General features: G+C 50.0%; 1 protein-coding gene across 1 annotated transcript in view; it reads right to left on the bottom strand.

Annotated features, from left to right (window-relative positions):
* Positions 1–25936, bottom strand: part of DOC2B (double C2 domain beta) — a 131026-nt gene that overhangs the window by 15474 nt on the left and 89616 nt on the right. Inside the window, exons 5-6 of the mRNA XM_082201891.1 lie at positions 15568–15694; positions 11556–11713 (exon numbers count right to left, since the gene is read on the bottom strand). Of these exons, the coding sequence (XP_082058017.1) occupies positions 11556–11713; positions 15568–15694 (285 nt within the window). The remainder of the gene's footprint in view (positions 1–11555; positions 11714–15567; positions 15695–25936) is intronic.

Here is a 25936-nt window from a genome sequence, read left to right as displayed (position 1 = left end):
AAAAGTGCTGGATCCCTACATGATAGCCACAGCCACACGCCCCGCTAGGATCACACAATAATCTCATAAACAATAATAATTAGGGGTGCCAAATCAACAACTGTACGATGCACATACAGGAGCAAATGATTTGTGGAGTGCTCCGATACCTTCTTTGGGAGTGACTTGAGCTGTGTTTTCTGCACGGTTCCATTGCGCCTAACAAAACTTGCGTTCCACATTCTCTTGAAATTGAATCCCCTTGTCTTTTCAATGTTCCAAAATGCTGGGGCAGAAGTACAACTCCACACATCAGTGTTTTTCCTATTTCCAGAGGGACTCTAGGAGCCTGTCCTCAGTGCCTAACTCACATCCTTTGACTGATTGGCCTCAGCCAGCAAACAAAGACTTCTTCCCAGTGGCTAAAAAGCTCCCCTTTCATCCCAGTTGGGCGGTTCTAGGATGCTGGAGACAGCCTCCCTGCTGCAAAAATATTAATGGGCCTTTGACCCGCCCTCCCCACGGCCCCAGACAAGCACACCTCTGGTCCTAACTACAGACCCTGAAGTGTCTGTCCGTCCTCTGCTCTGGCCATCATGCAAATTGCTGACTCAGCCACTTTGCACCCTGAACTGTGACTCAGCTCAGCTTCCCAGAGATTCCGAATCCAATTACCACTTCCTCCTCCCTCGGAGCAGCCATGGAGATAATTACCCATCAGCCACATGGATGGAACAGATGGACTGCTTCTGGCAGAGTAGCTCAGGTGAGAGGAGCAGCAAAGGCTTCTGCGCTATTATTTTTCGGGACAAATCAGCCTAATTACAGACACTCGCAGAAGCAGAAGCTCAGGGCTGGGAAGAAATGATGGGCAGAGCGGCAAGACCCAACTTTGAATCCCTAAATGGCCACAAAGCTCTCCAGCGGAGGCAGGGGACCCTAGGCTAATTGCTATCTCCTAGCCTGCCCTAGGGACGCAGGTGGCGCTGCGGGTTAAACCACAGAGCCTAGCACTTGCCGATCAGAAGGTTGGCAGTTCGAATTCCTGTGATGGGGTGAGCTCCTGTTGCTCGGTCTCTGCTCCTGCCAACCTAGCAGTTCGGAAGCACGTCAAGTAGATAAATAGGTACCGCTCCGGTGGGAAGGTAAACGGCGTTTCCGTGCGCTGCTCTGGTTTGCCAGAAGCAGCTTAGTTATGCTGGCCACATGACCCGGAAGCTGTACGCCGGCTCCCTCGGCCAATAAAGCGAGATAAGCGTGCAACCCCAGAGTTGGCCACGACTGGACCTAATGGTCAGGGGTCCCTTTACCTTTACCTTAGCCTGCCCTACCTCACAGGGTGGTCGTGGGGAGGAAACTGGCGGGGGGAGGAGAGTGGGAGAGATCCTGCAAGGTACTCCTCAGAGTACATATGGGGTATTTTTTCTAGCTTGAAGGTGGCACTTGCTTGTAAGGAAACTTCCGAGGTGGGGCATGGTGGTTCAGAGACCCAGCCCTTGTGGGTGGGGTATAGAGTGGGGCCAGCGAATGACGTGACTTATAGAGAGGGGGCATGGCCCGGGGAGAGTCTTGGGGGCCAGATGGCCGGATTCAGCTAGAGGTTCCCCACTCTGCCTTAGAGCTGTTCCACCAGGCCTTTGGCCAAGGCACAGTCTGACCCCCTCCTTTGGTAATCCTCACAGAACTCTAGCCCAATGCTTGCCATTAATTTGATTTTGAATTGATTTTAAAATGAATTGATTTTAGAATGCTGTGTTACTTTTATTGTTGTTAGCCGCTCTGAGCCCGGCTTCGGCTGGGGAGAGCAGGATATAAATAAAATTTTATTATTTTATTATTAGAAGAGAGGTGAGATCTTAGAAGAGCTGGAAGGGACGACAGGGGTCATCTAGTCCAACCCCCTGCAATGCAGGATAAAAAGTAGATTGTAATGAAATAAAGGCAAGTCTTTTTCCAGCCCTGGCCTCTGTGTAGAGTGTGAAGCTATAGGGACCTCCTCCTTCTCCTCTCCAAAAGCTATGAACTGGACTCCCCCAACCCACATTATCCCATTTTGGGATTGGGGAAGGAACCTTCTGCACCACCAAAGAATTCTAGTGAAATCGTGGGGGGTTCTGTTTGGACTTAGTTTACACGTGTCTGGGTTGGTCTAGATGCCCTCTAGGGGTCCCACTTTCCACTCCCTATGATTCCTAGAAGCAAGCTTGGCCCATGATCCTCCTGCGGTAAATATGATCTCCAGATTACACTGCTCAAGTGGTGGCAGTCGGGATGGGGGGAAATCGACACTCCTCAGAAAAGGCAAACTGCAGCTGCTGCCTCGTTTGCATATCTTAATGAGATCAATTAATTTCGGCAAGGCAGGGCAAACAAATGGGGGTGGGGGGAAGAGGAAGGAAGCAGCAAAGAGAGGAGAGAAAACAAGGAAAGAAAGATTGGCATTCTTGGGGGGAAAGGCTCAACTGGCTGCCATTCCACCACCATCCGGTAGTGGTCACTGTTCTCCTACGGCTGAACACCCCAGAATGGCTGTGTGTCAGGGATGGAGAAGCGAGAGCCTGCAGATATCACTGGACTCCAATTCCCAGCATCCCTGGTCACCAGCTATGCTGTCCGCTGGGGCTGAGGAGGAGTTTGGATTTGATAACCCACTTTATCACTACCCGAAGGCATCTCAAAGTGGCTAAAATTCTCCTTTCCCTTCCTCCCCCACAACAAACACTCTGTGAGGTGAGTGGGGCTGAGAGACTTCAGAGAAGTGTGACTAGCCCAAGGTCACCCAGCAGCTGCAGGTGGAGGAGCGGAGACGCGAACCCGGTTCACCAGATTACGAGTTTACCGCTCTCCGCTCTTAACCACTACATCACACTGGCTGATGGGAGCTGGAGACCAGCAACAGCTGGAGGGCCACAGGTTCCCCTATGTTGTTGTTGTTGGAATTCTGCCTGGGTCAGAGGAATGTGCCACAGCGTAGGCACCGGCAGATATTCCTGTCGACCTCCCCGCGTCTCCACTCTGCTGATAAGCAGGCGAGGTCCCGGCGATTCATCTCAGATATGTGAGAGGAACACACCGTTCTTCCTCTCTCCCCTTTGGTGTCCCCCAGGAGGGGAAAGAAGCAGACAGAAAACTATTTACATCTTTTATTTCTGTCTCTCATATCAGTACAGAGAAACATGTCTGCACTCGACAACAGCAAGAAGAAGCTCCTCCCATGTACTTCCAGTACAGGTCATATGACACACACACTCTGAGCTAACATCCGGTGCTCAGTACAGAATGGACTGCCCCTTTGTTTCCATGGCAACTGTCACAAACATCCTGTCTGGCTTTCAAGCCACAAGCAGCTGACTGAGCTGCTGGAGCCTTTGCTTGCTGCAGCATTGCTGCTTTATGGTAACAGTTGTTGTTTAGTCGTTTAGTCTTGTCCGCCTCTTTGTGACCCCGTGGACCAGAGCACGCCAGGCACTCCTGTCTTCCACTGCCTCCCGCAGTTTGGTCAAACTCATGCTGGTAGCTTTGAGAACACTGTCCCACCATCTCGTCCTCTGTCGTCCCCTTCTCCTTGTGCCCTCCATCTTTCCCAACATCAGGGTCTTTTCCAGGGAGTCTTCTCTTCTCATGAGGTGGCCAAAGTCTTGGAGCCTCAGCTTCAGGATCTGTCCTTCGAGTGAGCACTCAGGGCTGATTTCCTTCAGAATGGAAAGGTTTGATCTTCTTGCAGTCCATGGGACTCTCAAGAGTCTCCTCTAGCACCATAATTCAAAAGCATCAATTCTTTGGCAATCAACCTTCTTTATGGTCCAGCTCTCACTTCCATACATCGCTACTGGGAAAACCATGGCTTTTAACTATACGGACCTTTGTTGGCAAGGTGATGTCTCTGCTTTTTAAGATGCTGTCTAGGTTTGCCATCGCCTTTCTCCCAAGGAGCAGGCGTCTTTTAATTTCGTGACTGCTGTCACCTTCTGCAGTGATCATGGAGCCCAAGAAAGTAAAATCTCTCACTGCCTCCATTTCTTCCCCTTCTATTTGCCAGGAGGTGATGGGCCCAGTGGCCATGATCTTCGTTTTTTTGATGTTGAGCTTCAGACCATATTTTGCGCTCTCCTCTTTCACCCTCCTTAAAAGGTTCTTTAATTCCTCCTCACTTTCTGTTCCCCTCTCTCAGGCATGTATGCCTCTTTCAAAGAGAGGCATTCCTCCATCTCTCGTTTGCAGCAAGGAGGGCGCAGCTTGTGTTGCTGGGCTCCAGCCTTGTTCTGTGCCCTTGGGTGTTTTTTCTCACCTGGAATGGGTCCCTGAATTATGATACTGCCTCTTGTGATAGGAATTTTGAGGTCTTAGATATATGTTAAATCTTCATAAGTGTACCAACCAAGCACGTACATAGATCAGCACAGGAAGACCGACCTGAAACCATTTTTGATTCCCAAACTGACCTCAATTATTCCTCTGCAAGGTCAAAGGAAAACTGAAAAGCCTCCCCATTGTCTTTTCCTTCACAAATCCTGTCTTAAGGGCACATTTAAGATATGAATAGGGTGTGAGTCTGACCTGGCTCAGGAACTAAGTATTTATCATTACAAAAGACTGGCCAGGCTCCCCAGGCAATCCAATCAAGTGACCATTAAACAGGTAACCTGGCAGACAGGAGGTAAACAAAGCACTCAGATTTCTGCTGTAGACCGCCCTTTCTGTGATGTAGGTATGATGTATCTGGGGGTGGGGGTCGTCTTGAGCTATACCCCTTCTGTGATGTATGGAGGGGTGGTCTTGAGCTCCAGGGAAGGCAATTTAAAATGTCTATATAAGGACAGGCACACCTTTGTTTGTGGTTCCTCCTCCTTTCCTGCGTGTGAGGGGAGCACCCTGTTGCAACAGATCAATATAGTTCAGGCTTACTGGCTGCTTTGCTTCTCAATATTCTCTGGTTAGCCTCTGTTATTTTCTCCTACCATTAGGAAACCTACGTAAGGACTCTATATGGGCTCTTGGATACCCCATAAGGGGAAAGGGGCAGATTTTGTTTACAACACTCACTTGTGCCCAGATGGAGATGTTTAGAAAAAAATTAAGTTTTACAGAGTTATTTATGTGTCGTTTAGGCCGTTTTTGCTGCCGGACACACACGCCACCAGCATGTGGCCCCCAAAGGCTTCATCCTTGCCCTGGTCCTGAAAATGACACACACATACACACACACACCCATTATTTTTGTGTGTGTGGTCTTGCGCCTTCTTCTGTGGCCTTATTTTTGCGAGGGTTATTATCATATAATCGCCAAGCTTTTTCCAGAGGCTGAGGGCTTCTGAGCAACACTTTGTTTTCCCTGAGAACATAAGGATGCAATTGCTACTCTGAACTAAGACGCACTCTGAGGCGGTTGTGGTTTTTTTTGTGTGTGCGATGAAATCTCCCGCCCCCGTCTTGTGCACGGCAAACAACTGGCGTGATTCAGCTCCCGTTGCTTTCTCACTTCCACCAATCTGTTCCTGCTCCGTTCGTTCTCCCCGGCACCTTCTCTCTTTGTCACAGGCTCACTCGACTTCGCAACTTCTGCATTGTCTCCAGCAAAACACATCGTGGGCAGGCGACGCGCAGAACGCAAAGCCTTTAAAGGGCTGCCTGGCCTGCCCGCCGAAAGCAAGGCAAGGTGTGCCAAACAGAAGAGACATTCCTCCTAACTCCCCACACCTCTTCAGGATCGTGGCCGTTTCCATTATGCGCTTTTTATGGTTTCCAGAGTGACTTCCGTACTATAAGCAAAAACCAAGATTATCCCTCCTTATCTTATCCAGGCTAAACATATCCAGCTCCTTCAAGCGCTCCTCATCAGGCTTGGTTTGCACACCCATGACAATCTTTTTCGCCCTCCTCTGCACACCTTCCACGTTCAACATCCTTCTTAAATTGTGGCGCCCAGAACTGAACACTGGACTCCAGGCGGAATAGAGTCCATTGGCTCTCTGGCCCCACCAGTCCCTATGGGCACAGGCTACCACTAACTATAGCTGTCAACTTACAGAATTGAAAATAAGGGACCAGCAGCCTCAAAAATAAGGGATCAGCAGCCAAAATAAGGGATTTTCCAAGTACAGGTATGTTCAACTTCTGAGCACCTCCGAGCCAAAGGCAGAAAGCTCAGCCAGCAGCCAAACGAAGCCTCAAGTGGTGGTTCCCACAGCACAGCAACCCGGCAAAGGGGATGCAGCAAGGAAAACCACTGTCACCTCTCCTGGAAGCGCTGAGCAAAGGCGAGTCCCCAGCCAACGCGGCCAATTTGATCAGCACAAGGCATGCAAGCTCCACCCCCCAGTTGTTCTTAGACTCCTTATTGGGTGAGCAACGCAGCCAAGCAACACAGTTGGAGCCTCCCTCCTCCCTGGCCGGCAGGGAGGGAGGGAGAGGAGCTGCTTCCTTTGAAACCCGGGAAATTTAAGGGACATCATCAATAAGGGACAGCAGCGGGACACAGTGCTGGGATAAGGGACTTTCCCACCAAATAAGGGACGGCTGACAGCTATGCCACTAGCTAAACTTTTAAGTAGACTGTGTAGAAGAGGTGCAGCCATGGATTTGTGATAGAGCACATGTTTTGAATGTGGGTGTTATGTACTGAGTTGAATAGGATCCAAAATGCAGCAGTCTGATTGGTCCTAGAACAATAGGATTCAGAATGCAGCAATCTGATTGGTCCACAGGAGTCACCCAATCTAGCTCCAGGTGAAAGTGAATCTGCAACCTGATCGGCCTACAGGAGAATCCCGGAATTAGCCAATCACGTGGGGCCCATTGTGTAAATAATGTATATAAAGCAGATATTGTGGGGGAACTTCCATTCCTTCTCACCACTATGAGCTGAATAAAGAGCATGAAATCCACTCTTGACTCCGAGTATATTTCAGTGGAAGACCTCAGTTTTAATCCCCAGCTCCTCCCGGGTTTGTTTATTAGTGCTGTGGGACTACAAATCCCATAATTCCTGGCCACTGGCCATCCTGCCTGAGGCCGACATCTGGAGGAGAACAACAGGTTGGGGAAGCCAGAGCAGGGTGATGCAAGGTTCTTTTTAACCTGGTGTGTGTTTGTGTGTGTGAGTTCTGGTTACATATCTAAAAATAATAAAGGAATATATATATATATATATATGCTTTCGTAGATTTTCACGGGTACAGGAATGCAGGTTTTGGTGTCTTCGGGTGTCTTCCCGTGTAAGAGTCGGGGTGTCTGTGCGACGTTTCGACGAGGTATCACTCGTCATCTTGAAGATGACGAGTGAGACCTCGTCGAAACGTCGCACAGACACCCCGACTCTTACACGGGAAGACACCCGAAGACACCAAAACCTGCATATATATATATATATATATATATATATATATATATATATATATATATATATATATATATATATAAAAATAAAATCTATTCGGAAACAAATCAAGCTGCATTCCATGGGGCTGACACCCCAGGAAAGTGAACAGAATTTGCAGCCTTCATTTGAAGGTGCAGGGCTCGAAGGATTCCTTTCTCAGCGCTTTTAATTAAGCAAGGATGCTGTTTTATGGCTGCTGGGGATATTTTTCAACACTGCTTGGGCTTTTGTTTAATTCTGCCTTCCATCGTTTTATTACTGCGTTCTTGAAATGTATTTATTGCTCTGTTGGTTTCCATTTTGTTTTGCGGTGGGCTTTTTGTGTGTGTGTGTGTCATGTTGCTTGTTGATTGGACAGTGTTCTCGAAGCTACAAACATGAGTTTCACCAAACTGCAGGAGGCAGTGGAAGACAGGAGTGCCTGGCGTGCTCTGGTCCAGGGGGTCACGAAGAGTCGGACACGACTAAACGACTCAACAACAACAACAACATGTTCCTTGTGTAAGCCACCTTGTGCAACTTTCGCAAAGGGGGGGATCTTTGCAAGGCTGGGGGCTGTGTTCCCTCACCCATGTGCCCATGGCTGGACGGGCCAGAGACAAAAGGGGCGGAGCCATGGGTGTGACTCTCACCTGTGCACTGTAGGCTACATTGCAGTCAGGCAAAATTCAGAAATTTATACATGCATATCAATATTTGGGCAAGAAAAGGCACTATCACAATCCAAGGACACATTTCTGGCCAGGCAAATATACTTAATTAAGGTGCAATGCAGGGCTGGTGGGGGGGTGGAGCTGGGTGAGGGGCCTAGAGTGGGAGTCCCAAGGGCCACACAGGCCTCGAGGCCATATCCCTGCTTTAACACATACAGTGAAGGGTAAAGGGATATAAATATGCACAACTAAATAAATAAAGGACTCTGAGCATTGCCTGGACCTGCAGGTTAAAGAGTTTCGGATAAAAGGAACAGTGTTTAATTTTGAGGAAGACCAAGCACACATTTCCAAATCGAGTTGAAACCGAGAGAGGGGTTCTGGCGATCTGCTGCAAAAACCATGCTGCCTGCTGGTGAAAGTGCCTGTTAGCTCCCAGTAGCCTCAGCTTGTAGATTGGTAAATAAACCAGACCCAACAAAATATTACAAATATAGAATCTATTCGTTTTTTGCTTCTTGTTTTATTGCCATTGTCCAGATCACAACATTACCCAACTATACCACACTGTTTTGAATGTTTTAAGTGCTGAGATATCTGTTGCTATTTTCATGCATATCTCCTTGAGATTCACATGTGGAAGGCAATTAATCAATAATTGGCACAAAGGGATGCTTTAATCTATCAATTTTGGTTTCCCATTTCCCCCGATCTGAATTTCTCTTTGGGTTCCCAGGTGCAGTTGGACTAAAGTTCCCATCATCCACAGCCAACTTAGCCAATGGTCAAGGATGATGGGAGTTATATTTCAACAACGCCTGGGGAAACAATGTTGAAGAACGCTGTTCTAATACAAGGATGTTCGTATGTATTGTTTAGTTGGCGAACTCGTGAAATCCAGAGAGGTGTGAATTTTGAATAATAGTCGTGTTTCAGTTTATGTATTTATTTATTTTTGGGAGAGGAGGAAGAAGTGTGAATTATGTAGGTCCAGTCGTGGCCGACTCTGGGGTTGCGGCGCTCATCTCACTTTACTGGCCGAGGGAGCCGGCGTACAACTTCCGGGTCATATGGCCAGCATGACTGAGCCACTTCTGGTGAACCAGAGCAGTGCACGGAAACGCCGTTTACCTTCCCGCCAGAGCAGTACCTATTTATCTATTTGCACTTTGACATGCTTTCGAACTGCTAGGTTGGCAGGAGCAGAGACCGAGCAACGGGAGCTCACCCGGTTGCAGGGATTCGAACCGCCAACCTTCTGATCGACAAGTTCTAGGCTCTGTGGTTTAACCCACAGTGCCACCCGGTCCCCATAATGGTATGTGGGGACAGAGGCAAAAGTGGGCAGGACAATGGATGCAGCTCTTACCTTTCTGTACTGTAGGGCTACATTAGAAGTTTAATTCTGAGGTTCCTATGTGCCCTTTTTTTTGGTTTGGAGAAATATGGAGGAACCTGAATTGTGATGGGTTTCAGGATGTTCAAATGAAGAACATCCAAATTTTCATTTAACCAAATTTATCCTCCATCTTTACGCACTGAAACAAACTGCTCATTTGGACCCACCCTGGTTCTGCGGGCGCTGTTTACCTTCTCGCTGAAGTGGTACCTATTTATCTACTTGCACTTGTGCTTTCGAACTGCTAGGTTGGCAGGAGCTGGGGCCGAGCAACAGGAGCTCACCCCGTCGCAGGGATTTGAACCGCTGACCTTCTGATCAGCAAGTCCTAGGCTCTGTGGTTTAACCCACAGCGCCACCCGCGTCCCGTGAATTAGGTAGGCCTGCAATGCAAACCTGCCAGGCTGGTACCAGAGAGACTTGGGTTCCCCTCAACCATGAAGCCGACCAGATGATTTTGGGCCTGCCGCCAACCCTACCTCAGAGGGGTTCGGGGAGACCTGCATCTCCCACCTTGAGGTCCTTGGAGGAAAGATGGGATATAAATGTAATAATAATAACAGCAGCAGCAGGAGCAACAATTCCTTTTCCACCACCACTTAATAGTGTGCCATATGACCTGAAGGAACACAGACAGATGTGATTTCCTGCATGTAAACATTTGCAATATCTATTCAATGAGGATGGTTGTGTTTTTTTTAACCTCCAAGAAATCCATATCGAAACATCACGGGTCCCGGGTAACAGCTGGAGCCTGGAACGGAATAACAATGAGCTTGGGGACTTCACGCAGTGTGTGTTTGCAGCTCCGAGGAAGCTAATCATTTCTCCACCAGTGGGATAACTTAAGCCAGGTTCTCAACACACAAAAATAGGCACACAGGGGTATGTGTGTATGTGTGGCTAATGGCTGTATCTATTTGTTTATTAATAGACTGCATTTCCTGCAACCAACAGAAGGTGGAGCCAGACAGGCAGAGCCACCTGGTTCTAGTTTATTCCCCGTTGGGAATGATAGGCTGGAAGGCAGGGAGCCCAACAGCAGGGGGAGCCGCAGAGCCAGTGAAAGGCTCATTCTGGTTTTGCCACCATCCTCCTCCCTGCTGAGTTCTCCAGGGGGTGACAATGAGAATATAAGGGGGAGGAAACTAACAGGCAGGGCAGTCCCCTGGACTGGGAGGCTGGCTGGGCTGGCTGAAGGCACAGAGAGGTAGGTGGATCAATACCTCATTTGCCCAAAGGCACCAGGATCCACCTTCTGCTGAGCTGGGAGATCTTTCTGTTGGGGTGTGATGGCCTGGGATTCGGACTCAGAGGCTGAACCTGAGGAATCTCCGCCTGCACAGGAGTCCCCGCCTCCAGAACCAGCTGAGCTGGGGCTGGGGCCTGAGCCTGAAGGGTCCTCACCTGTGCTGGATCCTCAGGTGCAGGCACCAGCTGAGTCTGCTCTGGCTGCTGAGGTGATGGAGGACCCATTGCCTGCAGGTGCTCCACTCTCAGCCCCGTCAGGGGAGGGTGAGGTGGCCTCTGGGTCTGGTAACCCTCCAGCCTCTCCTGAGCTGCAGAGGCTCAGGGCAGAGAGGCGGAGGGAACTAAGTTCCCGCAGGAGGAGTGCTCGCCTCCAGGCCAGGAGAGGCGAGTCACCTGTGGACCGGGGCCGCCCTATGCCTCGGGGCAGATAAAAGCCAGTCAGCCCCAGTCCCAGGTTGCGGGAGCAACATTGTTGGTAGCCTGTTCCTGCCTGAACCCTGTCCTGCTCTTCTGCCAGAGTTCCTGACCTCACTCGACTCCCTGCCTTGGACCCAGTTACAGCTTTGACGGACAGCCTCCATACCGCACCATCGACCTCGGACTGGACTCGGACCTCGCCTCTCGGTAGCCCCCAGGATCAGCACATGGGGTGTGTGTCTCCCCTAAAGTCTTGCCTGGATGGCGCCATTGCCCCGCAACAAAATACCATTCATGTTAATGTGGGGAGGCCTGGAACGCCTAATGATGCCCACAGGTTGAAGGTTCGTAAAGTTTTAAGGGACCCAAAGGGTCATCTACTCCACCCCCCCACTAGAGGTCTTTGAAAGCCAGTATTCTGGGCATCACCAGGTGAAAAATCACATGACCACTCCAAACTCGCACGCAGGCTACTCACGTTTTCACGTAGGGGTCTGAGTATCCATTGGCATCCATGGCAGCCAAATGGGCACAGCGGATGATGCCCACCAGCAGGCCTTGCTTTTGGGAGCTGTATTTGAGGGAAATAAGGATCCGGCCACGCTCCTCCAAGGACTTGTCTTCTGTTTTGTCTATCTGCGACGAGAATAAAACCAATTCCACTCAGTTCCTAATTTCTTCTTACTCAAACACACTTATTTCCTCCTCCCTCCTGATACGTTTTCCTTTTGTGCCGTGCCTTTTGTAGGTTTAAATCGAGGAGGTGGAATCTCCCTCTTTTCTTGAGTGGTCTGTTAGTTGCTCTGGGAGCCTTTTTTGGCTGAAGAACAGGATAGAAAGCCTTTCAGTAAATAAGCTGTTTAAAGAGGGTTTGGACACCGGTACAAAGCAACAACACTGAGTTACTGGCTGGCGCCCAGCAGTTGACATACAAACTTTGCACCAGTTGCAATAGGTTATGGGCCCAGTTTGAAGTGCTGCTAGTGACCATTACATAGCCTTAAAAATGAGTGGATTGGGACCAGGTTACTTGAAGGACTGCCCCTCTATACAAACGTCCTTCAGGGCCTTGAGATCTGTTTCAGAGGCCCTGCTTTCAGCGCCCTGAGTAAACTGTAATTCCCAGGGCGCTTGGGGAGAGGCTATGATTGTTTAAAGTGGTATGATACTGCTTTAAATCTCTAGTGCAGATGGGGTCTGGGGCATCTCCCCATGTGACCTTCTGTGCTGCGTCTCCCTCTAGTGGCTGGTGTGCAGTACAGCATTTTTTGAGCCTGCTCCCTATTTGCTATGGGTACTACAGTTCCATCAAGAGGTCAGTTGGCAAGGATCTATTTAATAAAGAAGTACAAATCAAACCATCAGGAGGCTTGATCTTTTTTAAAACCAATTTAGCCACAGGAATATTCGTACCCTACTAAGGCCTTATTCTGGCCACACACTTCCTGGTCACCCATACAGTCATTGGAAAATCTGAATTTTGCCCTCCCCCTTCATCCTGTCTCTCCAACTCTTAGGACAATAAATTGCTGAGCAGCCAGCCTGACACCATTCATTTGTTCGCCGGGATTACGATGCACTCATTACTGTCAATGCAGAGTCAGGATTAAAAGCAGCACAAATAACAGCCGATTGAATGTTTAAGGGAGTGTCAGATCCAATCAGGATCCCTCGCCTGCCCGCCACTGAACTGGAAGAGGCGAACCGCACGGGATCGGCTGAGGCCAGGCCTTCCTTGACAGCCTGGCGAAATTTGTACCCTCTCTGCACCGCCCCTTCAATTTTTTCACCTCTTTTGGACAGGGGTCCTCAACGCTGCTGCTGAGAAAACAACCTTTTGGGCCTCCAATTATAAAAGACCTCATTGCAAATATATAGGGAAATGGAAGGGAGAAGGAAACAGCAGCAGCTGTCCAATCAGGGAGCTTCAGCATCTTGCCCGTTCTGTCCAATCAGGGAGCTTCAGCATCTTGCCCATTCTGGCTAATCAGGGAGCTTCAGCATCTTGCCCGTTCTGGCCAATCAAGGAGCTTCAGCATCTTGCCCGTTCTGGCCAATCAGGGAGCTTCAGCATTTTGCCCGTTCTGGCCAATCAGGGAGCTTCAGCATCTAGCCCATTCTGGCCAATCAGGAAGCTTCATCCTGGACTATAAGTGAGCCTCTTCATCTTGCCTGCCACATTGCACACATCCTCTGTTCCATTTAGAGCCTGAAGGGGGCGCTGAGGCACAGTCCTAGACTGCCCACATTCAAGCAAAGCCCTTGACACAGCAGCACAGCACATCTGGGATCCAGCTGGGACTTTATGAGGGCTGGGGAACTGCTGGCCTTATAGCCAAATGTGGGTTAAACCACAGAGCCTAGCGATGGGGTGAGCTCCCGTTGCTTGGTCCCTGCCCTGCCAACCTAGCAGTTCGAAAGCACGTCAAAGTGCAAGTAGATAAGCAGATAAATAGGTACCGCTCCAGCGGGAAGGTAAACGGCGTTTCCGTGCGCTGCGCTGCTCCGTGCGCCGTGGCCCTCTGGACCTTTCTGCCTGGCTCTCCAAACTCTCCCTTGGCTATTCCCCTCCCTGGCCCTGCTCAGCATCCTCTTTGAGTATTTTCATATCCTTCAAGAGTCCCGATTTCCCCGGGACATCCCAGAATTACAGAAGATGTCAGGAGAGACCTTCCTCTCTGTAATTTTTTTTGATGTTTACAAGGAACATTTCAGAGTTTTACCTCTCCAAAGAGAGCTCACAACACAGTGAAAACATTGTGCATTTGACCCCTGGATGAGCAGCAGGAAATTCAATCGGTCCAGCTCTCACCGCAGCACAGCAGTTGCCGTGGGATGCGAGGGAGTGAGCGGAAAGAAGCACCTGTTGGATTTCTGCCTGTTTCAAACCTCCTTTGGAAAACACGGGGCCTCCGCCACGATGGTTGGGAGAGAAAATCTTCAATTTGTGCATAGACATGCTTGCTCCCTCGGTTCGCAGGGCACATATACATTTCCTCCTGCCCACAGCGACCTGCTGGCTGTCAGCCTGGTTTCAAGCAAACGACAATCTTGTTACTCCTTAGATCAAGCCAGGCTGCCCGCCTGCTCTTCCCAGGGGAGGAGAACTCTTTTTCCTCCCACATGTTCCTCTCTTTCCCGGAATTGCTCATCAGCGGTTGATGAGCAGCTTGCAAACCTCGTCTCTCTCTTTCCTTTCTCAGTAGGATTTTCTTCCCTCTCAGAGAGAGGCTTCCATCAGAATTCGAGTTGACAGGGCCTAACTTGGCAATGGGTAATTTTTTTTGCAGAAAGAAAGGGGTAGGGTGTGGGGGAAGGCAAAGCTGTGAATTGCTTGGGCTGTGTGCAGAACATCTGGAACATCTGGTTCTTCCCCTCTAAACACAGAGCAAGATTCTAGCCCCCGTGGTTCTGAATTAAGGGCTGATAGGAAGTTGTCTTTCACTGACCATTGGTCCGTCCAGCTTATTATGGTCTACATGGACTTGTGGTGGCTCCTCAGAGTTTCAGATGAACTAAGATTCTGTAATAGTTTGATCTAGGTTTGTAGGTCTTCAGCCTGTCAGTGCTGGATGTGCCATCACAAAATCCTGTGTTGCTGAGCCTTATGCATGTTTACTCTTAAGTAAGCCTCACTGTGTTCATGGGGATTTGTTATCAGCACTACAGCCTGAGCTATTTACAGAATATAAACCCAATGATTTACCATCTTGCTAACCATAGCTGTCAACGTTTCCTTTTTTTAAAAAGGAAATTCCCTTATTCCGAATAGGATTCCTCGCAAGAAAAGAGAAACGTTGACAGCTATTCTGCTAACAGTGCTGTGCTTTTCTAATGCCCGATTTACAATATACCGTATTTTTAATAATAGATAAATTAATAGGATATGAATCTGCTGAACTAAATTTAAAAAGGGATACAAAAATGGGAGACGCGAGGAAGTCAGGAAAATAAGTTAACGAAAGATGAGAGATTAAGAAAGAGGGGAATTTTGTTTTTCTTTTATATGTGTTTTTTTCTTTTTTTCAGTTTTGTGTTTAATGTTTGTATTTTTTGTATTTTGTATTTTTGTATTTTGCATTTGTTTTGTTTTTGTATTTTTCTAAACCTTTCTATCGATAAAACCTAATAAAATATTATATACAATATACCGTATTTTTTGCTCTATAAGACTCACTTTTTCCCTCCTAAAAAGTAAGGGGAAATGTGTCTGCATCTTATGGAGCGAATGCAGGCTGCGCAGCTATCACAGAAGCCAGAACAGCAAGAGGGATTGCTATTTTCACTTCGCAGAGATCCCTTTTGCTGTTCTGGCTTCTGAGAGTCAGAATATTTTTTATCTTGTTTTCCTCCTCCAAAAACTAGGTGCGTCTTGTGGTTTGGTGCTTCTTATAGAGTGAAAAATACAGTAGATAGCTTTACCCGGCTGCAGATAGCCTATGTTGCGTTACCACCAACTACTAGCGATGTGCTTTCCTAAACTCACTCACCGGCAGTTGCTTCTCCAGGCAGATGTAGAACTTCTTGGTCTGGTTGGGCTTTAGTTTCTTCAAAGGGATCCTCGTTTCTCCAATGAACTCATTGTGGCGGAATTTGTCCTCGTCGCAAACAGAGATTCTGAAAGAGACAACAGGAAAAGAGCAGAAAGGTGAATGGGCAGGTGGAATGGTTTAGCCAGCCAGGGAAGTGTTCCAGTGGGGCTGGTCCTCCCCTGAGGCAGAGGGGGCCATTGCAGCACACCCCCATTTGCCCAGAATACAAGACCCTTGTCTCGGCCTCACTGATGGGGTTCAAAGGAAAGCAGAGCAAGATGTCTGGCTGCAGGAGTTGCTGGAAGGAGGCATACATGGCGCCATCCGACTGCCTTCAGGACTCCAGCATGGTGTAGTGGTTAAGAGCGGTGGACTCATAATCTGGTGAACCGGGTTGGCTTCCCCACTCTTCCACATGCAGCTGCTGGGTGACCTTGGGCCAGTCACACTTCTCTGAAGTCTCTCAGCCCCACTCACCTCACAGAGTGTTTGTTGTGGTGGAGGAAGGGAAAGGAGAATGTTAGCCGCTTTGAGACTCCTTAAGGGGAGTGAAAGGCGGGATATCAAGTCCAAACTCCTCCTCCTCCTCTTCTTCCACTTCAGATTTGTGGAGGATTTATTCCTTAGCCTTAGTTTATTCCCTGGTCTTGAATGGGGTAACTGTGCCCCTGAAGGACCAGGTGCGCAGCCTGGGAGTCATTTTGGACTCACAGCTGTCCATGGAGGTGCAGGTTAACTCTGTGTCCAGGGCAGCTGTCTACCAGCTCCACCTGGTACGCAGGCTAAGACCCTACCTGCCCGCGAACTGTCTCGCCAGAGTGGTGCATGCTCTAGTTATCTCACGCTTGGACTACTGCAACGCGCTCTACGTGGGGCTACCTTTGAAGGTGACCCGGAAACTGCAATTAATCCAGAATGCGGCAGCTAGACTGGTGACTGGGAGTGGCCGCCGGGACCACATAACACCGGTTCTGAGAGATCTGCATTGGCTCCCAGTACGTTTCCGAGCACGATTCAAAGTGTTGGTGCTGACCTTTAAAGCCCTAAACGGCCTCGGTCCCGTATACCTGAAGGAGCGTCTCCACCCCCATCGTTATGCCCGGACACTGAGATCCAGCGCCGAGGGCCTTCTGGCGGTTCCCTCATTGCGAGAAGTGAGGCTACAGGGAACCAGACAGAGGGCCTTCTCGGTAGTGGCGCCCGCCCTGTGGAACGCCCTCCCATCAGATGTCAAAATAATTACCTGACATTCAGAAGACATCTTAAAGCAGCCCTGTTCAGGGAAGTTTTTAATATGTAATGCTGTACTGTTTTTAACACTGATTGAGAGCCGCCCAGAGTGGCTGGGGAAACTCAGACAGATGGGCGGGGTATAAATAATAAATTATTATTATTAGCCTTATCCTCTCCCAAAGATACCCCACAAGGTTTAGGGTCAGAGTTTTCCTTCCCCCGGATGGGCTCCCTTCCCAGGTGGATGAGCCCCCTTTAGGGAAATTTTTAATGTGTGACATTTTAATGTACTTTTAATCTTTGTTGGAAGTCACCCAGAGTGGCTGGGGAAACCCAGCCAGATGGGCGGGGTACAAATAAATTATTATTATTATTGTCATTATTATTTTATTATCTGCCCCCTCTACGGCATGTGCAGAAACAGCCTTCTTGACCGCGGGACCTGCTATGGCCTGTTGGAAGGGGGGAAAGGTAATAATACATAAATAAATGCTCACAACAAGAAGCGATGGCAGAGGTAGGGACCCTTTTGCACCCCGAGAGCCGTGTTTCCTTCCCAGTGACTTTCCGAGGGTCGCGTGCCAATGGTGGGAGGAGCCAAGAGCAAAGTGAGTAAAGCAATGAATGTCTATTTTATCGTTCTACACACACACACATACACACGCACACACTCTTTCATATCAACCATCCAGGCAGGTAAGAGGTGTTACCAGAGTTCAAGGAAATACGGTATTTCTAGCCAGGCAAAAACACCCCAGGAAGGTGCAAAGCATGGCCAGCGAGGGGTGTGGCCTGGGGAGAGGGGGTGTGGCCTGGGGAGAGGGTGTGTGGCCTGGGAGAGGGGGTGAGGCCTGGGAGGGTGTGTGTGGCCTGGGAAGAGGGGTGTGGCCTGGGAAGAGGGGGTGCGGCCTGGGGAGAGGGGGTGTGGCCTGGGGAGAGCCCCACAGGTTGGATAAAAAGGCCTGGATTTAGCGCCAGAGCTTGCGGTTCCCCACACCAAATAAATCACAAGCAGTTGCTGAAACATTTTTTCCCTTAAAAAAAAAATATCTAAGTGCATCGAACAACTTCCAGAAGTTTCCAACGCATTGAAAAGCTCTTAGCAGCAGAAAGAAGGGGGGGATGAGCCTTTGCAATTGTCAAACCAGGACCAAGAATGTCTCTCCGGCACTGGCAACATTTGGGTCCAGCTGCCCCTTTCTCTTGGTTGTCTCAAATTGGCGACAGCCGTGTGGGTGGTGAGAAAAGAGGGAGAGCGTCGCCCAGTGAGTCCCTTTCGCAGACTGAGATGAAAGGGCTGCTCTCCACGCTGGGGGGATCGTTTGGATCAGGGAGGCTGTCAGAATTTATTTTAATCACCATGGCATAATGTTATTTCCCGGCCTGCCCCCCCCCGCCAACTCAATGCGCCGAGTCTTGGGCCACAAAGCTCAGCACTAATGAGAGATGATTCAGTGTTACACCGAACCCTGTGGTGAACGGCGGGTTTATTTTCCTGGAAGTTGGACAGTGACTGGCCTTGTTTCCCGGGGAAGTCTGGGAAGATGAAAGACCTTGTGAGAAGGAGCGCAAAGTAACAGGGAGTTGGGCAAATGGCCACATAGCTGTGGAACCTGCCAGCCTCACAGGGTAGTGGTGAGGAGAACCCCCACTAGAAATAAACATGGGAACAAACAGATCCTGCTGGGTCAGACCAAAGGCCCGGCACCCTGCCGTAACTGTGAGAACATTCTCTACCTTTCCAAATGTACCACCTGGAGACACAGCTTTTCACGTAGGTCGTAAGTGGGCAGGCGAGCCCTCAATGCGTAAGTCAAACAAACTGAGCCTGGCTAATTCTGCAGACACCTCTTAAAGACCACTTGGTCTATGGCAAGGATTTCTCCGCAAAGCTCTTTATCATCCTCTCCCACAAAGCCGAAGCAGATTCACAAAAGCTCTCGTTATTAGCTGGTGCTAAGGAGCCAGGGGGAAAAGACAGACAGACAGATGGACAGACAGACAGCCAGGAGAAGCAATTGAAAAGGAATAAGATAGTAGCCAGCAGAGACATCACCTTGCCAACAAAGGTCCGTATAGTTAAAGCTATGGTTTTCCCAGTATGGAAGTGAGAACTGGACCATAAAGAAGGCTGATCGCCGAAGAATTGATGCTCTTGAGTTATGGTGCTGGAGGAGACTCTGGAGAGACCCATGGACTGCAAGAAGATCAAACCTCTCCATTCTGAAGGAAATCAGCCCGGAGTGCTCACTGGAAGGACAGATCCTGAAGCTGAGGCTCCAATACTTTGGCCACCTCATGAGAAGAGAAGACTCCCTGGAAAAGACCCTGATGTTGGGAAAGATGGAGGGCACAAGGAGAAGGGGACGACGGAGGACAAGATGGTGGGACAGTGTTCTTGAAGCTACCAGCATGAGCTTGACCAAACTGCGGGAGGCAGTGGAAGTCAGGAGTGCCTGGCGTGCTCTGGCCCAGGGGGTCACGAAGAGTCGGACACGACTAAACGACTCAACAACAACAACAAAGATAGTAGCCAGCCACCAGGGCCAATCTGAATCTCACAAGGGGACACACACACACATAATACCTGCTGAAATGGGGCTTATTGGAGAACCTGAATGACTCAATACGAAAGCGGGGAGACCTCTTATAAAAATTACAAAAAGTTTGCAGGCGTGGATGTGAGAGAGAAGCCATTTGCAGAGGGGAAAGAACCACTCTGGATATTGGAGCGGCATTGTACCCTGCCTGGGAAAGTATTTATTAAATCAGGAGGTGAAGCACTCGCTGCGTAATTGACTTTTTATTTAGTTTGGACCAGGAGATGCAGATGGAGCGGTTCTCCCTTGCACGGGGCCCGGCTCTGTCGTTGGGCAGAACGAACCGGCTGCTGCCTCAGGGGGGAAGGTGCGGAGGGCCAGGCAGCAATGGAGGGCTGTGGGAGGCTTGGACTGTGTGTGCTTCATGCTGCCCCATAGACCTCTGTCTGCCCTCAGCCAGCCTCTACCTGTCTGCCTTTCTCACTTACACCCAGCCCAGAGGGGCGGCTCTGCCTGACAGCTTCTTCCCCCTCCATCTTCCTCCTTTCCTTTCCCTTTTAATTTGTATATCGCCTTTCTATATTACTACACGCAAGGCGGCTTACAGGCTGAAGAAACAATAAAGACCACGCACCTTATATAAACAATCTGATCCAACACAAAAAGTCACCATAAAATCATAACTTTGCAACAAACAACTTATATCAGATAATAAAGTAACATCTAATCGTCCACTAGAATATAATAGCGGCACAGTGAAATTAAATAGCAGCAAACGACAATTAAACAGAAATTCACTCTTAACAATTGCAATAGATAATTACTAAAGTATAATCGATAAAAACAGCAGCAACTCACAATGCATAAAATATATACAAACCCCGTAAAAGGATTAATTTAGGAAACAAAGACACACGACTTATATAGGTGGCCATAGGGAGAGACCCTGTGGTATGAGTTCCCCCACTCCCGACTGGGGTGACTTGCCTCTTCTGCTCGTTCAGATCCAGACCCTTTGACAAATCTGAGATCCCAATGTACGTCTCCAAAATGGGTCAGTGGAACTGCGCGATGCTCTTGGTAAGTAAGTCCTCTGCACCCTGTGGATAGGCGCCGGCTCGCTTCATCCACAGGCCTCCCTCTTACCATAACAGATCTTGGCATGGGCTCCGAACTCTGAAATTGCTGCCAGCTATGGCACTGTGGTCTAAACCACAGAGCCTAGCACTTGCCGATCAGAAGGTCGGCAGTTCAAATCCCCGTGACGGGGTGAGCTCCCTTTGCTCCGTCCCTGCTCCTGCCAACCTAGCAGTTCAAAAGCACATCAAAGTGCAAGTAGATAAATAGGTATCGCTCTGGTGGGAAGGTAAACGGCGTTTCCGTGCGCTGCTCTGGTTCGCCAGAAGCGGCTCAGTCATGCTGGCCACATGACCCGGAAGCTGTATGCCGGTTCCCTCGGCCAGTAAAGCGAGATGAGCACCGCAACCCCAGAGTTGTCCACGACTGGACCTAATGGTCAGGGGTCCCTTTATCTTTACCTATTTTCCCAAAGGGAAGACACTCATTAGTTCCCAGATGGGGACTCGTCCCCCAAAGGATCATTCCCTCCGCAAGGCATGCTCCTAGACTCCTGCCAACCTGTGTACACAGGGGTGCATGGGTTGCCCTGCGTCTTCTGCAGGAAGCTAACAGATTTCATTTTATTTTATGCGCAGTTTGAGCACGCCACCTACCTCCCATCCACCTCCATTGCCTGGGCCCATTCTCTGAAGATAACGAAGGGGTGTTTGCGTGCTTTTAATTCTCTTTTACAGAGGGTTTTTTATTATTTCTGGACCTCTTAGCGTTTTTCTCCAGAGTCCTCTGACATCCCGATGCCCACCCCTTAAGGGAGAAGGACTCCCACTTAGCTTCAGGTGGGACGTAGCTGGAGATGGGGGGATGAGAGCAGGATGGAAGAGACACCCGCAAGACCTTTTTAAAACAGGAGAGGGGCGGCGGTAGGAGGCTAATATAAAAGGAAGTGAAGACATGGGATGATAATAAAAAAACAGCAGTAACTTGAACAAAAGGAGCGGGAAATGGGTTTTTCTTTATCTCTTCGAGTGTTCTCATCTGCCCTGGGTTTCTATAATGTTTATCGCCAATTCGGGAAGGAGGGTGCTAGCTTCTGCAGTGGGGGGGGGGGGGGAGCAAGATAATAATAAAAAAGGGCAGTCTAAATCTCTAGAATTGGAGACAGTTTCAAGTGGGGTTCTCCCCTCGCCATCAAAAGCAAGGCTGGCGGTGTGAACCTTCCCCGTCCCCAAGTTGTCCCTTATCTCCAGGACTTAAAATTGGGTTTTTAGCTTCAGAGCCCATCTGCGGCATGTTGGTGACTCTGAGGTGCACAGGTGTGTTAGTGTAGTGCAGTGTTTCCCAAGCTTTTTTGGGCAAAGGCACACTTGTTTGATGAAAAAAATCTCGAGGCACACCACCATTACAGCCCCGTGACGTCAGCGCACAGCGTCACGCCGGGAGGGACGCACGAAAGTGTAAGTTTCAATTTTTCCCCCTCCCCCTTGCCGGGGAACCTCCAAGCTTTGGGGTGGGGGGGGAGGAGGCAGCAAAGCGAGGGACTGAGGGACTCCTCCAACGACAAGGGTTGGGGAAGAAGAGAAAGGGCTATTCCGCTCCAGTCCTTTCTGAAGGAGCTGAGGGTGGGGGTCCTCCGGCACCTTCGGCGAAACGGCGCCGGCCCAGAGCGCTTCTAGGAGGCTGCCTTTGTGCGCGACGTAAAGCCCTCTTTCCCTCCCTCCAGCCCTGTGTCACCTGTGGAAAAGGGGGCTGGATCCAGTGACGCAACTCGGAAAACTGTTAGGGAAGCCAGAGCAGGAAAGTGAGTGGGGGGCGGCGCCGCCGCTTTAACCCACGTTTCCTTTTTGAAAGAGAAACTTAAGACTAGATGACCCTTGGGACCCCTGCCAACTCTACAGTTCTATGGCCCTTTGTGGAGGGGGGCAGCACCTGGAAAGACGGGCTAGGGGATAATTGGGGCGGCCGCCTTAGGCACACCAGAAGCGAAGCACGTCCTGAGCTACAAAAACAAACCCAATTCCTGCCTTGTTTTTTGCAGTTTCTGCAAAGCGAGGGAGTCTCCCCCGCCTCCATTCCTCGGTGCCTCCTCCTCCCCCTGCTCCCCACTACGGGTCTCCCCTGCACTTGGCCAGGCCGCCTCGCCCTCCTTCCTTTCCCAGAGCAGTGGCTCAGAGCGCCTCCTTGCACCGCAGGTACACTCCGTGGGGAGGGGAGGGAGCGGAAGCCCAGACCAGCCCCCAACCCGCTTAGTCCGACCCCTCAAACCTTCCCAAAATAAGAACTCTGCGTTCTACAACGTAGAGGAAGCTGATGCAACGCGGAGGCAGACCCCGGCTGGCGTGTGTTAGAGCAGTGTTTCCCAACCTTTTTTGGACTCGCCCGCCTCCCTCCAGGCAACATCTCGCGGCACACCAGGCAACATCTCGCGGCACACTAGTGTGCCGCGGAACACCGGTTGGGAAACACTGGTGTAGTGGGGGAGGGACACTACCCCACAGCCCACAGGAAACATGCTTGCTTGACCATTGAGGATCCATGCGTAAAGTTGGCATGAGCCTTGTGGAGATGTGGTGGAGGGGGTGGTCAGATCCTGAGGAGGAACAAGGGAATCAAAGATTCTTGGAAGGTGATGGAGTCTTCTTCTCGTTGGGTCTCCTTTCGGATCCATTGGTTTGGGTCCTCCCCTCCAGAGCAGCAGAAAACAAGCTTGCTCCATCTTCCACGTGACCACCCTTCAGATATCTGAAGGTGGCTACCATGTCTTCTCTTCTCCAGGCTGAACAAACCCAACTCCCTCAACCGTTCCTCATAAAGATGGGGAGAAGATCAAGGAGTTGGAGCTTGATGACTCTGAGTGCCAAGGGGGAGGTGAGACCAGGGGCCAAATAAATGTCTGAGCTGGAGGAGGGGGTCAGTGATCAAGGGAGTCAGGTGCTGGATCCCGGGATGCCCAGTCAAATGGACAGAGAGGTCTTGTGTCCCTGGGGCTCAGTCAGTCAGGGGCATCCTGAAGTACAGCCAGCAGCATCACTTCCTGTCAGAAAGGGGCCACTTCCTGGGGAGGCACCTGAGAGTATGTTGGGTGGACAATGAGCTAGCAGCAACTCCATCTCCAAGGACACACAGACACAACACAAACAAACCTTGCAGGGGCAACCCACTCACAAGAGTGCCAGTTTGCTTGTCCAGTCCCTGAAAGCTTGTGAGACCATGAACTCCAGACTACCTGCTGCACCACTGAATGTCACATCAGCAGCTGAAAAAGAGTGCATCTTGCCCAGGCCAAAGGACCACCTAGTTCAGACCTTGTTTCCCACTGCAGCTGGTCAGATGCCTCTAAGAAGGCCCTCCAAGTGTGGGGCAGGCAGAGACAAAGCAAGGTCAGGTGGTAACTGGTGTGGAAGTTTTTTGTCACACATTAAAAGAAGGAAAAAAATAAGATACTTACAGCTGCAAGTGTTATTTTCTTGTTTATCTACTTAACATTGTGAGCATAAGCACTGAAAACTCCCCCCCCAACTTTGTTCTCACACCCCACCTCTCCGTTAGAATTCCTGCTCCAGGATTGCAGTCATGGGATTGTTGTCTTTCACATGACGGTGAATGTTTTGACTCCACAGAATGGGAAGTGACGGAGACAGGATGTTTGTGTTACTGTGTTCCATGAAGTGGGACTATTACCCTTTATTCTTTTTCTCTTTGCTGTATGATGCTAGAAAGAGAAGGAGCCACATTGCAGTGCTCTGCGTGTGTTTATATGTAAATAAAGTAGATTAGCCAAAATGCTGAGTTGCTGAGGTCTGTCACGCAACTGCGCAAACTCTGCGGATCCCTAAGTGTGCCGATGTCGGTTGGCCTCGGCCGCTGTGATGTTCGGGCTGAAGAAAGCTAATGAAGCACCTGAACAATTGACCAGGAGGGAGAGAACATGCCAGTTGGGCATGTGTCTCTGCCAGGGTCCTACTCGAGTGAAATCCTGACACTCTCCTCCTCTGCATTCCAGGGTTTGGGTCCTGAGTTGAGGGAACTTTCGCTTCTCTCCTTCCCTCCCCACTGCCCACTTGTTTGCTCGCCTGCCTCCTTCCCGTCCTCTCCCTGTGTGATGGCCTGGGATTCGGACTCGGAGGCTGAACCTGAGGAATCCCAGCCTGCACAGGAGTCCCCACCTCCAGAACCAGCTGAGCCGGGGCTGGGGCCTGAGCCTGAAGGGTCCTCACCTGTGCTGGATCCTCAGGTGCAGGCACCAGCTGAATCTGCTCTGGCTCCTGAGGTGATGGAGGACCCATTGCCTGCAGGTGCTCCACTCTCAGCCCCATCAGGGGAGGGTGAGGTGGCCTCTGGGTCCGGTAACCCTCAAAAAGCCCGTCAAAATGAAGGGGGAAGGCTGCTGGCAAAGTGGCGCAGCTCTCCCCCTTCCCCTGACGGCTCGGGGTAGGTTTGGGGGTCGCAGGCAGGTGGTGCACTGAATGTCACTCCCCTCAGTGATTACATCTGGGGCGGCCCGTCCACACCGCACCCCCCTTCCTAGGCCTCTGGGGGCAGGTTGGCAACAGCCCTGATGGATAAGTGAGGTGATGACTTTGTGTTGAGATGCAGGGAGATGCAGCCGAGAAGTGCAACTCTTCCCCCTCCCTCCAAGATCTGTCCCCAAATTTCCCTCCAACTTCCCAGGGAAATTAAAACTCGTAATCCTTAAAGGCGTAAAGTCAATTACCTCTGAAGAGCAACTAACGATGGCTATCAACAGAAACTGGGCTAAGGGGGCAGCGGGTGGTGTAGGACGAGAGCAAGGGCAGAATGAGAATGCCCCCCCCAGCTCTTCTATTCCTTCCCCCACCCTCGGAGGCTCTCAAGGACGGAGGATCATGTGTAGTTTATGGAGAGCATGGAAGTGAGTGCTTGAGAGAAAGTGTTTGGATAGCCACACAGCAATGTGTTTTCTCAGGAAACATCCGTGTTAGGGGTTACGGGGTTGCTCTGTGATGCCTCCTGCTTCTGTGCTATCAACAGCTGTATGTGCCTTCTTCCCAGAATGCCTTGGGGCAACCTGAACCCTGCAAAACACCTAATCGAGGCTCCTTAGGATGCCTGTGACCTCCTCCACCACTCCTTCCTCAGACTACAGCAGGGGTGGGGAGGAAGTAGTCGATTTTGCAGGTTAGTACAGACAGACCCATCTGAATTTTGTGATGCAGTATTCCAGCATTTAAAAAAATGCATAAAAGATTGAGCATATCAGGGGGAAGAGTGCACACACACACACACACACACACACACACACACACACACTGGTACCTTGGGTTAAGAACTTAATTCATTCTGGAGGTCCGTTCTTAACCTGAAACTGTTCTTAACCTAAGGTACCACTTTCGCTAATGGGGCCTCCCGCTGCCGCCGTGCGATTTCTGTTCTCATCCTGAAGCAAAGTTCTTAACCCGAGGTACTACTTCCGGGTTAGTGGAGTCTGTAACCTGAAA

Source organism: Podarcis vaucheri (assembly GCF_965113315.1).
Source record: "Podarcis vaucheri genome assembly, chromosome: 15".
Taxonomy (NCBI): Eukaryota; Metazoa; Chordata; class Lepidosauria; order Squamata; family Lacertidae; genus Podarcis; species Podarcis vaucheri.
The sequence above is the reverse complement of the archived record's forward strand: the minus strand, read 5'-3'. Positions and strand labels throughout refer to the sequence as shown.